The sequence below is a fragment of the Rhinolophus sinicus genome, linkage group LG03, assembly GCF_036562045.2.
Source record: "Rhinolophus sinicus isolate RSC01 linkage group LG03, ASM3656204v1, whole genome shotgun sequence".
Lineage (NCBI taxonomy): Eukaryota > Metazoa > Chordata > Mammalia > Chiroptera > Rhinolophidae > Rhinolophus > Rhinolophus sinicus.
Window position 1 is genome coordinate 199,487,066 of NC_133753.1, and position 16,107 is coordinate 199,503,172.

A 16,107-nucleotide genomic window follows, 5' to 3' on the forward strand; every position below is an offset into this window, starting at 1 on the left:
CCAGTCTGAGCCCCCCAGATTGTGACCTGTGACGCTCAGATCCCTCTAACAGACACCACAGATAAGAAACCTACAGCTGCCAAGGCCCCCAAGCTCGGACCCTGAAGTGCTTTTTTTGATGTCGCAGACCCATTTATGAATCACTGACACCCACCAAATTCTGGTGTGGGGAAGCACACTTAAGGGAGAGGGGTAGAAACAGCCTAAAGCGATTCTGTGAGCGGCAGGGCCGAGGGCCACCCTAGTGATGCTGGTGACCAGATGGGCGGGCTGACCACTCGCTCCACTTTGATGTTTGAAAAGTCTAACAGACCATCGCAGGGCACAGAGTGAACCATCAGTAAATGAGAGAATCCCACACGCCTCTAAACCACATCTGGATTTTAAGTCCAAAGTTTTTTTTGAAATTGAAACAAACTCCCGTAACAGGATGGGTGGTATCTACACATTTCCCCAAGCAGAGCTGTGTCCTGGGCCCTCCGGAGGCGCCTCACGAGTGCGTCTGAGACAGACTGGAACAAGGGGCACAGTGCTTACATTGCATACTCGAGTCAATACAGTACACTCCTTCTTAAACAGTAAGGCACGAAAAGCCTTCTGTGCAAGTTCCGTATGCTTTTAAAACTCCTACTGGCTAATAAAGTATTTCCACTACAGAACTGAAGCCATTTGGAAAGCACATGATGAATTCTTTACATGCAGAACACAGGAACGTACGTATATCTTACCTCATGGCACAATCAAACAGCCCCAAATCCAATGCTTGTATCTGAATGACGATACAACTATTGTTACGACTATAAAACTGTTAATCAGCTTATCCACATATGTACAGTGGGGTCCCCAAATATTAATTATACAAAATCTAAAGGAAGAACAGCGTCTACTGCATCCGTGTTCCATTTCATTAAAGGGATTTGGCATTTTCGGTCTTTTCTCCGCACGTCATGTTGCTGTTTGCAAAACGACAGTGTTATACGATGCTGAAGACCATGGAAAGATACTGTTCGTATGACACCTGAATCCAGCCGTCCTGATCCGTGTCGTAGCGTCTGAATATATCTGTCAGCCTCTGGAAAAAAACACAGGCATTTAGATCCTGACATTTACTAAACGAAGGAACAAAATGTACTTGGCAAAGAGATTCAGAACCCCGACTTCAGAAGCGTTCATGTCTCCACATCCCCTACCTCTGACAGATCAGCGCAGGGAGGCACGTGTGTGTGGGGGGGCTCCTCTCTAGAAATTGGCCCCACCCAGCAGGTGACAGCATGGAAGGGATCTCCTGCCACCCCCAACGTCCTCCTGTCTGCCACACCCCTCCCCTACCCCAGGGTGCCGCCTGAGTCTGGTTCACAAGCCTGACCATCTAGAGGGGGACCACTGTACCCAAAAGCAGGGACAGCTTGGTAAGTGCTGGCCCAGAGAACAGAGAAGGGCGAGTACAATAGGTCTGAAGCCTTGCAGGACAAGAGGAGATGGGCAGTTCCGTGACAAGAGAAGAAAACAGCGCCCAGCTTCATCCTGACCTTGGTGGCCAGCCGGCTGCCCAGAACCTGGCCATGTGAGCCATGCCCCACTCCAGTGCTAGGGCAGGTGAAATGGCCACAGCAAACGGGGCCTGACACAGGTGACCATCCCTTCAGCGTCAGGCAGAGCATCCTAGCATGTGTGAAAAACAAATGGCAGAAACCACCAGCGCTTAATTGTGGCTTGAAGAACAATGGGCACCTTTTCTTAGTTTATGTTTAAATTGTAATTTTTAAAGATTTCTACAAGTTTTCATGTTATTTTGTCAAAAGCAACTTCAAGGGGCGGACGGGTGGCTCGGTTGGTTAGAGCACGAGCTCTGGGCAACGGGGCTACCGGTTCGATTCCCACATGGACCAGCGAGCTGCGCCCTCTGCAACTAGAATGAAGTCAATGAGCTACTGCTCAGCTCCCGGATGGCCAGATGGCTCAGTTGGCTGGAGCACGGGCTCTCAACCACAAGGTTGCTGGTTCGACTCCTTGACTCCCGCAAGGGATGGTGGGCTGCGCCCTCTGCAACCAAGATTGAACACGGCACCTTGAGCTGAGCTGCCGCTGAGCTCCCAGATGGCTCAGTTGGCTGGAGCACATCCTCTCAATCACAAGGTTGCCGGTTCCACTCCCACAGGGGATGGTGGGCTGCGCCCCCCGCAACTAACAATGGCAACTGGACCTGGAGCTGAGCTGTGCCCTCCACAACTAAGACTAAAAGGACAACAACTTGATTTGGAAAAAAGTCCTGGAAGTACACACTGTTCCCCAATAAAAAAGTCCTGTTCCCCTTCCCCAATAAAATATTAAAAAAAAAAAAAAATGTGAACAGACCTGTCACTGACGAGACTGACCAATGCAGCCTCACCGGGAAAGAGATGATGACGTCAGAGAAACTGCACTGCTACTGACCTACCATTTTAACAGGAAAAAAATCGGAGAATATTTTCCAGAACTCCAAATTAAATGTAAAAGCCTCATGTGTTCACACGTCTCAGTGTATTTTGAAGCTGACAAGGCGTAAGCTCCACCTGGATTCACACCGCAAGGGCTTACATTCTAGAGGGTTCTACGGAGACCTTGCGGGACACATTCACTTCCCATTAGTAGGAACAGTGGGGGCCGTGGAGTCACCCCATTTGTGGCCATGAGTCTAACCGCTGAGCCTGAGTGACGGGCACATAGGCTCATTTTACTGTCGTCTCTGCTACCAACATTTTCTTTGAAAATTTGTCCTAATAAAAACGTTGAGAGACATGTAAGATCTCTGGGGTGGCAGCCCGTGCTAGGGGTGTCTCTGGGCAGGCTCCCAGGCTCCGCGGCCCTCGCAGTCCACTGGCTGCACGCCGACAGGGACGGGCAGATGCACCCCACACAGGAGGCAGGGCAGAGGGAAGAGCTCGAGGACAGCTCATGTTTCCTGAGAACAGAAGTACAACCAAAGCTCCCCACACACGTAAGTGACTCGCTGGGAACGTGAATCACAACCTCTCCCAGACTCACGGCTGCGAGAGCTCCCAGGGGAGAAAGGACACGACTGTTGACAGCTGTACTAACAGCAGTAACTCCACAGGCAATACTAACTCGAGGAACTCCAGAAAGTACTGTCCACACACCTGGCTCCCTCCAGTCTGCACTTCCAGAATACGCGGCCCCACCCGCCTCCCATCAGTACCTGTAGGACAATGCAGCCCTGGATGAAGTCGTCAAAGGCAATCTGGCCCCGGCCTTGTCTGTCGAACTTCCGGATGAGGATGTCGTGAAACTGGTCGGATAGCCGGTAGCCTGCAAGACGACCAGAGTAAGGCAGCCACACAGGTCTGGTCAGCACCACCTCCCCCGACACCCGCCCTGTCCCCAGAGCCGATAGCCCAGGCTGGACTGGACACACACAGCAAATGCATTCAAACGCACTCTGCACGCAGCCAGGCAGCGGTGACCACTACCCGGCTGGAGTGTCTTCCTGGAGGCTGACGAGCCACCCAGGGCAGAGGCTCACGCAGTCACTTGTGTGTCACCATCTGTACTGCAGAGCTGCCACTGGCCACTCCTGCCCCACCGGGCGGATCTGCCAAGCTCCAGAACGCAACCAGTTAGCACTGCAAAGAGCCCTTCACTGATGGGCTTTACGACGTGTATTACCTACGTGCACACGCTGAATAACTCGGCTGCCCTGGGTTACTCAGTACCAGAGAACACTGTGACAGACAAAACAGCATCCAGGCCTCCAGTGACACAAAATGTAAACTGAAGGAAACAGGATGTTAATTAATGGACTCTCCCCCACGCAAGTTAGCAAGTGGCATTAGGAAGCTTAACATTACCAGGAGTAAGGCAGCCTCACCAAGTTCAAAACCACAGAGGGGTCACCAAATGTTACGGCAAAGAGTCACCAATTCCATTTTCAATTTATTGGACACGTCTTGAAAAGGTCTCCAGCAGCAGATGGCTCTGAAGATGGGACGCAGAGCCCCGTGTGTGCAGGACACCCCAGGGGGCCACTGTGAACGAGAACACCTACTTCCTTCCCTTCCCTCTCCACCCCTACCTGTGTAACCATGGTGTCCTTACTTATTCAGGAGACAAGATCCAGGTGCCCAACACTGTTGCTGGTTTTCATTCTTGCTGCAATCTTTGTAAGGAAATGTGCATGTACTTTCTGAACGTTACAGTTAATTACCTGTATGAGAACTTAACACTCTACAGAAAAGAGTCAAACATGCAAACATGTGCTAGTACCTTCCTGAGTGGTCAGCGTGCTTTGCTCATCTGTGACTGAAATCCAGGGGCCCCCGCCCTGCAAGCTGAGTAGAAGACAGAATGCCTGACTTAGTCAGGAAGAGACAGCATGTCCTGGCCCCTATTTGTCTCATCTCCTCACGCCCAGCACTGGTGCCTGGGGTCAGATAAGACAAAGACAGCGCTAGTGAGGGCAGAGCTTGGAACAGAGCGAGCAGGCATGCCCATCCATCACTGCGCGATGGTCTCCTGCCCAGCCTGGGAAAGGACAGACGAGAGCAATGATGATACAGGGTCTCGCTCCACAATCTACAGACGACAGCGGGAGCAACTTCCAGTGCCCCTGGGCCTCAATATTATTGCCGGAAAAACAAAGGCAAAGGAAGTCAGACTAGAAAATGAACAAACCACAGAAGGAAGGCGAAATCTGGGAGCAGCCATTCCTCCACGAGCACCCCCCCAGTGAAAACCCAGGCAGTGATGACTCACAGGGTGCTCTCTACATGCGCCCCCACATGGCGCCCTGCTCAGGGCTGGCCACCCTCCAGACCTGGCGTGCTGGCTGCTGGGCCACACCCCGACCTGCCAATGAGCACCTTTCCACCTCAGCATAAAAAGAGGACAAAGCAAGAGCAGCAAATGACGGAAAACAGTTGAAAATGAGTGAGGAGTAAATGCAGGGTCATTCTACTCTCATCGAGTCTTCTAACCGACACCAGACCAGCTTAGTGGCTGCCAGGGGCTGGGTAGAGGGGCGGCGAGGAGGGGCTTTGGGTGTGGAGCCCCACGTGCCTGCCCGTTAGGGTCGCAGCACTGCCCCCAGGAATGGCAGGAGTGAGGGCCATACTGCTGCGCCTTTCCATTTCCAGGGCTCTGTACCTGGCACGTAGCATGTATTAAGAATAAAAAGCTTCTCAAATGAATGGATGGACTACGAAATCCAGCACATGCACCAGTCCGGGTCACACAGTGCTACTAAGGCTGGCCTGAGACCCCACGTGGAGCCGACAGAGGTCAGAGGGCACCTTAGGGATTGAATCCGGGCCCCCTCACGCGTCTGCTAAACTAAAACACCCCCTGCTTACCACAGGCAAGATGCTTGTTCTTCGTGGTCAAAACTGAACACGACGGTCTGCTTCTGCGGCACGTCACCTAAGTCACTACCCCAAGTCTTCCAAAACCACCAATATGGGAAAAGGAGGACAATGACCCCTTCACAGAAGACGGCTCCAGAAAAGTCCCTAGGATTGAAGAGCTGAGCACAGGAAGAAACTTTCGGGAAAAAACTGAAATGCTGAAGAACCCTTCCTTTCTCCAGAAAGAGCTCGGCTGTCAGGAAGGACCTGGCACTGACGGTGTGAGGGGCCTGCCGACTCCAGGACACCACTCCTGCCTTGCGTGTTCAGTGGCCGCACACGGCCCAGGTCTGACGGGGACCAGGAGTGTTTCCACCGGGAGCGCTACGGACCCAGTGGTCACAGCACCAAGTAAAGAAGGCTACAGGCCTGACAGGGTGAAATAACACAGCTCCATGACACCGGAGGTCACTTGTCTGGAAATCACTCACAGGACCTACTTCCCCCCAGAACCCCCAGCTTGGCCAGGCCTCCAGCTCCTTCCCTGCAGCCCCCACCTGTCCCCAAGGGCAGAGCAAGGTCAGCTGCATCCCAAGTTCCAACTCCTAGAACCCGACGTCCACGTCCTGCCCACACCCTGACCCTGACCCTGAGCCACAGCTGGAGAGCTCCGAGCAGAATTCCTCTAGCTGACACACTATGGACGAGTTCCTAAGGCAAGAAGGACAGTGAAGGAGGACAGGCAGCATCAAGTATGTGACCAGAGACACACGGAGAGGGCGGGAGCCATGCTGAGAACGAGAACTGAAATCAGCTTATATCAGTCAACTCCAAACACCTACAACATAGTACATTATGATCTAACGTTTCTTATTTTTCTAGAAGGCATTTGTAAGCAGCCTTTTAAAGACAACACACAGGTGGTTTTGTAACACGGGCCCAGTGAACAGAGGGCCGACTGAGACTGTCCCAGAGGAGAACCTCAGCGTGGCTTCACACCCTGAACCAGCCCATCGCATTTTAGTTTTCCCTCCATAAATAAAAAGCCCAACCTCCTCTCAGACCCAGCACAGGTATCAAAGGCCCGCTGACACTCTGGAAGGGACCGTGCGGCCACGCCTGACAGCACAGCACCCACGCAGGCCTAGCACGCACGTGGCGTGCGTACACTCAGGCTGACATGCACGTGAGAATGGGGGCTCAGCTGACTCCAGTGCCCCATGTGAGGCAGCGTAGAGCATCGCCTCATGGGTATTTTATCATCTTCCTGTGTCTTCTGTTGTACCTGGAAATATTAGCGGCCCTATACTGGTTTTTCCACTTATTCACTTTGAAGTATTGCAAAGCCACATTCTCAATGTGCTCGTGATGTCACTCCACTCACAAAAGATAAACGATTGCATAGCCCTTATCTCATTTTGGATGAAAAGCTGCATAAAAGTCTCCAGTAATACCAAAATATGAATCTGTATGACATAAACAAAAATTTCACAGACTGGGTTACAAAATCGGTAAGCTGCACAAAGTAAAAGCAACTGGAACAGCACTTAGGTTCCAAAATGAAACACGCTACACAATCAAGATCAGTGAATTACCAAAACCTGAGAGTGCTTGCTTGAGCTCGTTCTTGTCAATCATCCCGGAATTGTCCCTGTCGTAGGTACGGAAGACGTTCTGCCAGTCTGTGATGTACTTCCAGACGCCAGTGAACTCGTTGAAGTTCACGCCAGCCTTGTTCTCTCGGTCAAACATGGCTGAGACAAAAAACAATGTGAGTAGTACGCAGCAAACACAACCCCAGCATTGGTCACAACACCTGCAGCCACAGCCGAGCCCTCCCCACGTCCTCAGCAAACCCAGGCTTCTCCGGAACCAGTGTGGTGCTTGGCCAGCGAATCCCTAAGTGGGGCTAGTCAGTGCTTATTGTCTGGGTGAGGGGTGTGGAGACTGTCACCCAGCCATAGCCTCTGTGCAAAGTGCACACAAAACACACTATTAGAGCCACAATGAGAAGTGCGTCGCTCTGAAGCACGACCCCGTGCTTTGCCAGCTAGGTGCAAAGGGGCAGAGTTAAGTGGCCCCCAACCCCTGGCTCTGGGGCTAGAACACAGGTCTAATTCGCGAGCTGCCCCCTCCGTCCTCCAGGAGCTCAGAAGAGCCCTCTGCGAGGGAGGCCACGCCAGTGACACACACTCGACTGGCTTTAGAGGTGTTTTTTTTGCCAAGACCTGCCTTCACTAAAGTCAGCTCAGTTCCAGCTCCAAAGAACCTACAACTACATGTAACTGCAAAACATACACAGAAAAACGCAGTCTGAATTACTGGTTTAGAGAAAATGAATCACTTGGTGTCTTTTCAGGTACAGATTAACATAAGGCCGTAACATGAGTGTCCTCGGTCTGGTCAGAACTACATCTCAGCCCAGTGAATTCCACAGAGGGAGAACTCAGGCGAGAAGGCAGTGCCAGCGTTCCCTCCTGTCACATGCAGCAAGTGTCCTATTGCCTGGGAGCTTGAGGGCTGGGGCCTAAAGGGCAGGCCAGATGTGGGCTGGCTGGAGCCGGGAGGGACAGCAGTGCAGGCCCTGGGTAGCCCAGGAGGGAGCGCAGCCCCCACCCGCCCGCCACCCAGGCAGGACGCCGGTGCCCATACTCACATATGATTGACCTGACAGTCACGGGGTTAAATGGAGTCCAGGTGCCTGAAAACGAAAAGGAGCTCAGGTAAGAGAAATCGCTTGTACTGGAATCCCCTGGTTCCCAACCTGTAATACGCGAAGCTGATGAGCATGAGCGACGTGCTTTTACCGCTGAGACTAGAGCAGCGGTTCTCAGCGAGGCACAGTGGGAGGGGCTGTCAGTGAGGCGCCGGGCTCCCTCCGCCATTGCAGGAGCCCTCAGGTGCCACCCGACACTCACAGCTGTCCACCAAGGTCTGAGCCGGACAGCACGCCTGTGCAGCTTCACCGAGACACGGCTATCTCTGATTCTCATACGTTCCGAACTTCCCACAAACGCAGCCACCGGTGGAAGCCGGCACTTAGTATCGTTAGGAATGTCAGCAACTACACCACTGCTCCCAGTCCTGGAGCCCCCAGACACCCAGAAATTCTACACACAGGCACCACGTGATTTCCTGTCCCCTTTGGCAAGCATGCCAAAGCACACGGAGAACACACCACAGAACCAGGCCTTAAAATATATCAAATTCCATCTGGGCATCATACTGTTTCCTTGGAGATGAAAGGTCGGTCACATTACTCCACGATTCACCTCAAAACAGTGACAGGATGTCACCCACCGCATTTCAGAGGGGACTGCTGCACTGACAGACGTGAGAACTTGGGAGTGCTGCCATGTTCATCACATGCCCCTACGCCCAAGAACGTGTTTTTGTACCTTTATCAATGTTTATCCTCAGCACAAAGCAAAAACATGTTTTCAATGTGGAGGCCAAGCAGTGTCTCTGCCCCCACCCCCCACTTGTATAAAACAGCCCACTTCTTCTACACACACGACTGCTCCAGTTCTGGGGACACACGCTCCTACACACCTCTCACCCACACGTGTGCCCCTCCAAACCCATGCACTGCCACCGACTCCCACCTCCCCTTTAAGCCTCAGGCGACACGCTTCCTCAGGAGGGGCTTTCCCTGAGCGTCCCACACCCCCAGCCGCCCCCTCAGCACACCTGCTGCCGTCAGGCCAGTCGGGCCGCTCCCCCCCGAGGGCAGGGGCACAGCTGTCCCCTGCTCAGCACACAGCAGCGCTGCACAGCTCCTCTGCGCAGGTGTTATAGGAGCACATGCAGAGGGACTAGAAGTCAGAACCCAGGACAGAAAGACAACGGTTACAGGAAGCCCCCCCACACCAGACCCCTAACTACAGCTGGGGACCCAGGTGTCCGCACTGGAGCCTCTCCCACCACGCTCCCTCCTCCACCTGCCACAGGTGACGTGGCCAATGGGGGCAGTCCTGAGCGCTGGCTGTGCAGGGCAGAGGTGGATGCAGCTGTGGGACCCCGCCTGAGGTCCCTCCCGGCTGCGCAGCGACTTGGCCAAACAGTGCTGAACGGAAGCAACACAAGTACCCGGGCTGAGGCCACACAGGCTCCTCACGGGGACAGATGCCCGGGCAGGTGCACGTGCAGTGCAGAGATGACAGGCCCAGGGGGACCGGCGGCCGTGCTGCAGGACTGAGGATGGCAGGTCCCGGGCTCAGGAGAGCAGAGGGTCAGCCTGGCCAGTGATGGAGGTGGGACGGCAGAGCCAGGCTGCACACCTGCAGTCCTTCTGTTACCAAATGGGGCCCGACTCTCCAGGGAAACCCAGGGATGCCAACAGCTAAATGACTCCGCATGTGCTAGTCCTGTGACCCGGTTCCCAGGCTTCACATCAAAGCTTCCCAACCCACCATGAGGCGCCGTGCTGTCCGGGCAGAGGTTTAATACCCTGGTCATGAACGCATTAAATGTCCCCGAGTGTCGGCCGAGAGCTCCGTACTTTACACCTCAGCTCTGTCAGAAAGCACTCCGGGAGGCAAGAGAAGCGTGCGCACTGAAGGTGAGGCTCTGCACAAGCCCCCAGCGCGGCGCCCCCGGCGGTCTGGGCCGGCCCCAGTAACCACCGTGCCCAGGAGCGTCAGAACCCCTCAGCGTGCAGATTTCCTGTCTGACTTTTATGCAGAAACGTATCGTTACTGTACCCGTCAGTCTTGCCTCAACTTCATCTCCAAGAAGCAAAGAAAACAGAAACATATTACTGTTTCCGTCAACTGAATGCACAACTTTTTCACCCAGTTTGGGGACAGTGCTAAAGCGCTGAGAAGCAGCAGCGATGGGCGTGTGGCACCGGCACGAGCCGCAGCTCACCACTGTCACCACCAGGCGCTTCAGCATTGCCCCACCAAGCTCCAGCACAAATGGTTTTAGGAATTGGTATCTGCGCCCCTTCTCTAGCTGGGAAATCCCGTTCTGTGACAGTATTTTGTCTTTTTACTCTCCAAAGAGTTTTCTTTCTTGAAATGCCCTCTTCACCACAAACGTAAGTTTGGTTGATGAAGACTCCGCAGGCGGTAAAGGGTGAGGCCTCTAGCGCACACACACCTGGGACACCTACTGGGAATCTCTGGGGAATAACCAGACTTTTCCTTCATCACTGGTGACTTCTGCGCACTCCAATGCAGCAGACCCGAGACTCCGCCTTCCTGCCAGAGGAGCTGTGCATTGGGGGGGGGGGGCTCCCGAGGGCCCCACAATGCACGCCATGCAGTGCACAGATCTGCCAGGACTTCGCCCCCCCCCCCCCCCCCCCCGGCCCGGCACAGCACCATACCTCACCAGTCATCTCCAATTACGGCTTCAAACAGCCATGACCGCAAATATGGCCTTTCTGGAAAGCAATTTGACGATGCCTATACCCTCCGATCTGATAATGCCACTTCTAGAAGCTTGTTCTATGGAACTTTGGGTCAAATCAGCACAGTACTTACACTAGTGGAAATCAAAACGATCTAAGAGTCTAACAGTGAAGACTGCAGACCCAGTCCTGGGAGGTCAGTGTCCCCCAGTTCAGGCAGACGCGGGACCTGGAGCGCTGGGCTTGGCTGGAGGGGGATCTAAACTTCCAGGTGCCCTATTCTGCACCTGAAGACACGGCGCCAGGAATACTGTCACCTGCCCAGGCTTGTGGAGTAACCCGTAGGCAGAGCCACGTCACCCAGTCCCAACCATCCTGTGTTTCCATGTGGCACTGTGGTGGGCAAGTTCCTGGGAAGAGCAGACCTGACAGGCTGTACTGAGGGGCCCCAGACCTCCCTCAGGCTCGATGCCTAGTGAGGGCCGACAACATTCATGGCCACAGCTTGTTAACAGTGGAAGGGCACGGGAAAACCAGCAGAGGGAAAGGCACGGACAAGTTGTGGGGAGACCAGGCAGAGCTTCCAGAGGCCCCGTGGTCACGCAGGACACGCCTGATTCTGCTGTGACAGGCTGAGGACACATGTGAGAGGCTGCCAACCAGGAGAGCGCCCCTGAGCCTGAAGCCCAGGGCTTTTCTCGGGGGTCAGGCAGAGGCTCCCGACGCCCAGAGGGAAGGTAGGTATTTGCTGTCACCATACTCGCGGTGGAAACTATCCAGGCAACGGGGTAGGATGAGCTCAAGACTCTCAGTGGACAAGACACCCTTATCAGTCAAACATTCCAGAGGCAGCCCGTCATCAAAGAGGCCCTTGTTGGAAACTGCAGGCTCTGAGCAGCCCAGCCTGCTGAGTCAGGCCTCAGCCATGCACCACAGATCGCACACTCCCTGTGCAGCCGACACGGCCACACCACTGGGCAATGGGTCGGGGTGGTGATGAGACCTGATCAAAGGCAGCAGGGAAGTGTCTGCTTGGATGGTCTGACTTCTCTCCTTAATATGGGATTCCCCAAGGGAACTGGAACTCTATTTTGATAAAAATACCTTTAAAAGAATACCAATTATTTTTTTAAAACACAGCTAAAAAATGCCTCCTCAAAACACAGTAGTGTGCTAAGGCAAACCTCAAAGCACCAAGAGAAGGTTTGAGCAGAATTAACTCCCTTAATCCCAAGAAACAACGTGAAAGTGAAATAAGCACCTAAAAGCCGTGCTAGCTTGTGACAAAGGCATGACAACGGCCCTCTTCTGTCCCCTGAAACACACAGACCACATGTCCCCCAGAGCAGGCATTTCTAGAGGCTTTCCTGTGGCAGTAAGTCCATCCGGGACCTGGTCCCCACAGCACCCAGGGTGCTTTCAACTGATTCCAACAGAGCACTTGGGGCACGATGTAGGCAAGTGAGAAGCCATGCTGCTCTGCAACTCCGGTTTCCCCTCCAGCAATCAGTTAACAAAACTGGGACCCTGAGAGCCTAAAACCCTAGCTCTCACACGAAAACAAGCCCGTTCCTGGGAGGAAAGTCAGACGCCGAAGTAACTTCACTGACATCAGCTGTGAGAGTTCAGGGAGGAGAGTGGAGAGTAGTGACATGTCATCCAGTGACCAAATGGCCTTAGTCCAGGAAGAGACACTCGGAGCACGATTCTGACAGGAGGAAGGAGCGCATCAAAGCACCACAGGGGCTCAAGGGCGGGGCAGCACACCCACCGGGAGGTGGGGCACAGGGTGGCCTGCTCCAGCAACACTGCGGGGTGCCAATCCTGGCTCTGCATATGATGGCAACTGGGCCAGCCAAATGGTAGCGATACTGTCACCTGCTCTGTGGCGCTGTGAAAAGGACCAGAAATCTGTCCTCACTAATCACCTGCCTTGCTGCAGAAAGAAGCGAAGTTTATGAAAACAGTCAGGCAAGTGAATCTGAATCTGTGGGACGGCAGGAGGAAAGGAGGCTGAGCAAGTGAGGAGTCTGAGGCTGCGCTCTGAAGCTCCCCTCTGAACGCGCTCCACTCTTGCTACACCTTAGCAGCTAATCTGAGAGGAACACATAACTGGGTAAATGAGTCAGGGTTTATAAGACACGAGCAGCACCTGTGCTCAGAGCGCACACGGCACCAGTCCCAGGCAGGAGTGAGCCGGCCGTCTCCAGGGCAGCCCCCTCTCTCAGGGCTAAGTGACTGCTTCGGGGGGCCAGTTCTTCATGCCCCCAACAGAAGTCGAGGGAATCCCACAGGAAAATTCAGGAGAAGTGACTCTACAAGGCCACTAACAATGCTGTCGGTTGGGTTATACCAGGTACTGACTGCAAATTACCTTAGGAAAGGGGACTGAACACGCTTTGGCAACTGTTCCAATTCTCTCTCAGGCAGGCTCCTGGCAGAGATGTTGTCAAGTGGGGTTCAAGACCGCAGCCTGACATATACAGAGCCATGTGCTCTGAACCCCACAGGGACCAGGGGCAGCACTGTCACCCTCTAGTGAAGCGACAGGAGCCTAAAGCCACAGGTCAGACAAAAGGCCCCCACACCACAGGGCACAAACAGCTGCTGTGGGGTGAGGTGTGCTAAGCACCTGGCAGCACCCTGGTAGGTGGCAACCCCACCAGCACCAGCAGGTTGAGAGAGCCCATCAGGACCCGAGCTGGCTCCTTGAGAGTGCCAGCAGCAGGCACGCTGCACTCCTCACGCAGTCAGCAGTGCTGAGCCCCTGCTCCACTTGGCCTCCCAGGAACTGTGGGACCTGCAAGGTCAAATCCTTGCTCCAGGCCACATTCCTAGCACTGGTACAGCCAGGATTTAAACCCAGTGACCCCACTGAACCCCAAGATGGGCCGATTTCTAGTATCTGACCATGACTCCCAATTGAGAAGGTTTCACACAAACCTTAAACCTGGAAAGCTCTCAACTCTTACAGCAAACACACAAAAAGGAGACGTCCAAACAGACCATTCACTGGGGAGGAGCTCAGAAGGAGAGCCCTTCCTGCCGGTCACTGCTGGGCACCCACGCTAACATCCAGACACCTGTCTGTCACACATGATGTGAAGAAACCACCCATTTGGTCAGCACTCCAAAAGTTTTAAGCCAGGATTTGCCAGACTGCAGCCTGCTGGATTCCAGATGCTCTTAACAAAACAACACAGAGTGGTTAATAATGGTCAGAGAAGAATCGAGAAGCCACACTTGTCAAGGCAGAAATAATGGCATTTATTAATTTCCTGACATCAATCTACATAAATACACGAGAAGTTGTGCACCATATCTGTGGCCCACAAATGTTCAAAGCTGGAAATGAAGTCAGTGGTACCTACCACTCTGTAAAGGAAACGTGCTCCTCTGTAGAAACAAACCCTTGGCTCACGTAAACCACAAGGCAATCAAAACACCCAGCACCTGGGTCATGCTAACAGTGGGGGGCGCTTGCTTGAGCCCACAGCCTGCATGGCAGGGGTGGGGGTAGGGTTGGCCTTCCCCACTACCCATTTCAGTCTTTCTACAGCATCAAACTTCTTCCCCCCACCAAAGTGCCTTTCAACATCTTCACATATCAAAATCAATCCCTTTCTAGCTTAAATGGCATGCCTCTAGAAAGGCAGGCTATAGATACGAGAATCACAAAAGACAGCGGCATCAGAGGAATTAAAGAAAGGGCAATACAGTCAGGACGCTTAATGAAGCTAAAGGTCTCTAATGGTACTGAGACCTTTAGCTGAAACAGGCAAGAAGTCCAGCACAAGGAGAGCCCCAGCACACCCCCCACAAGAGCTGTGAGCCCTGCACCCCTACCTGAGTGCCCAGTACTCCCTCACTGACAGACACCCCCCACACTACCCGGCGCCCAGCATCTCCAACACACCCCAACAGCTTCCCCCTTGGAGCTTCTGGGACCTTGATGACTCTCCCCAAAGAGGCCACAAAGATCAGACACCTAGAAAATTCAATGACCTTCAAGATTCCTGGAGGCTCTGTGCTGTACAAAGCTAGACTCCCTCCCCCTTCCCCAAACCTAAGCCCAGCCTGCATTTCTTTAACAGGGTTTCCCTGAGCTCACCCAGTCCTTCGTGTAGCTCTGCAAGGCGCTCGGCTCAGAGCAGCACTGAGGACAACCAGGAAACCACCTGGCAGAATGAACCAGAAACATCCCACCGCATGCCAGTGAGAGTAAACAGGTCTACAGGTGGGTCAGCCTGGTTCGGTTCAGAGGTCCTGAGGGCCAGGTCCCAACTCACCGTTGGAGAGTGCTTGCTGGAGTTCATTGTCGGATATCACGCCGCTCCTGTCTTTATCAACCCTACAAAATCAAGATCAGTTCAGCTGGGGATCCAAAGTGCACGAAAAGCAAACGTGGCAAGCCCAAAACTTGACCCGCGACGGTCCTTCCTTCCTCAATCCTGGAACCGTCCTTCCCAGGGACCTTTCACTTTGCTCTGCTGGGGAATGAGGCACCTGAGCGTCCTGCACTCATCCCAAGCACTCCACCTGCCAAAGTCCAAGCTGTTCCTCCTCCAACACGCCCAGTCACTTCTCCAGCTCCCCCTGCTCCGGGCTTTCTCTTCTGTCCTCCCTTAGCCTGTCTGAAGTCCACCCGCACCAGCTTCTCTCTAGTTCACAAGCAGGAAGGTGCTCTCAATCAGTTAAGTCACTCCCTGAGCGAGTCACTCAAGTTTCAGTCATTCATCCACGGTAGGACGTCCCTGAACAGAAAGAGCTCAGGTAACGGGTCACCTGCCCCAGCAGCCCCCACGTCCCAGCTTCCTTCCCGGCTGCTGGCACGTTACAGCTCGGGAGCAGAGTCCGTGTGTCTGTTTACCTAAAGCTGGCCTAGCATCGCCCGCCGCCGCAAGAGCCGGCGACAACCCCCCCTCCACCGCGGCCGTCTGGCTGGGAGGGTGGGGCGTGGAGGCCGGGCGCAGGGAGTGCCCAGCCCGCTCCGACCGCGGGACGGCCGGCGCAGGGAGGAGCCCAGAGCCAGAAGGGGGCGCGGGCGCGGGGACAGGACTGCGGGAGAGCAGCGGCCGGAGGCGCTCGCGGCCGGGGTGCGACGGGCAGGCGGCTGGGGAGGAGAGCGGCGGGGGGCCGGGAGGAGGCGGGCGCACGGGAGGCCGGGAGGCCGGCGGAGTCCTCAGGCGCCCGCGCGCGCAGGCCTCACCTCTGGAAGACGTTCCACAGGAAGCTCTGGTCCGGCAGCGCCGCGCCCGCGGCTGGGCCGGGGGCGGCCCCGGGGCCCGGGCGGTAGGGGTAGGCGGCCATGGGCCGAGCGCGCGGCGGAGCTGGGGAGTCGGCGGCGAGGCGAGAGGGCTCTGGGCGTCTCCACTTCCGCCTCTGCGGGGTCTGGGCCTGGAGCGCACGCCACTT

General features: G+C 54.6%; 1 protein-coding gene across 3 annotated transcripts; it reads right to left on the reverse strand.

Annotated features, from left to right (window-relative positions):
* Positions 1-366: 366 nt before the first annotated feature.
* PDCD6 (programmed cell death 6) lies at positions 367-16,107 on the reverse strand. 3 transcript variants are annotated; one of them, XM_019744612.2, is made up of 6 exons: positions 15,902-16,103; positions 14,982-15,043; positions 7,993-8,037; positions 6,938-7,090; positions 3,197-3,306; positions 367-1,072 (listed from the first exon to the last, which is right to left on the reverse strand). In XM_019744612.2, the coding sequence occupies exons 1-6, from the start codon at positions 16,000-16,002 to the stop codon at positions 974-976; spliced, it is 570 nt and encodes a 189-aa protein (XP_019600171.1). In that variant the 5' UTR covers positions 16,003-16,103; the 3' UTR covers positions 367-973. The 3 variants fall into 3 exon arrangements, with proteins under 3 accessions (XP_019600171.1, XP_019600170.1, XP_074185260.1); XM_019744611.2 differs by having other exon boundaries at positions 6,932-7,090; positions 15,902-16,102; XM_074329159.1 differs by lacking the exon at positions 367-1,072 and adding an exon at positions 4,261-4,325 and having other exon boundaries at positions 6,932-7,090; positions 15,902-16,107.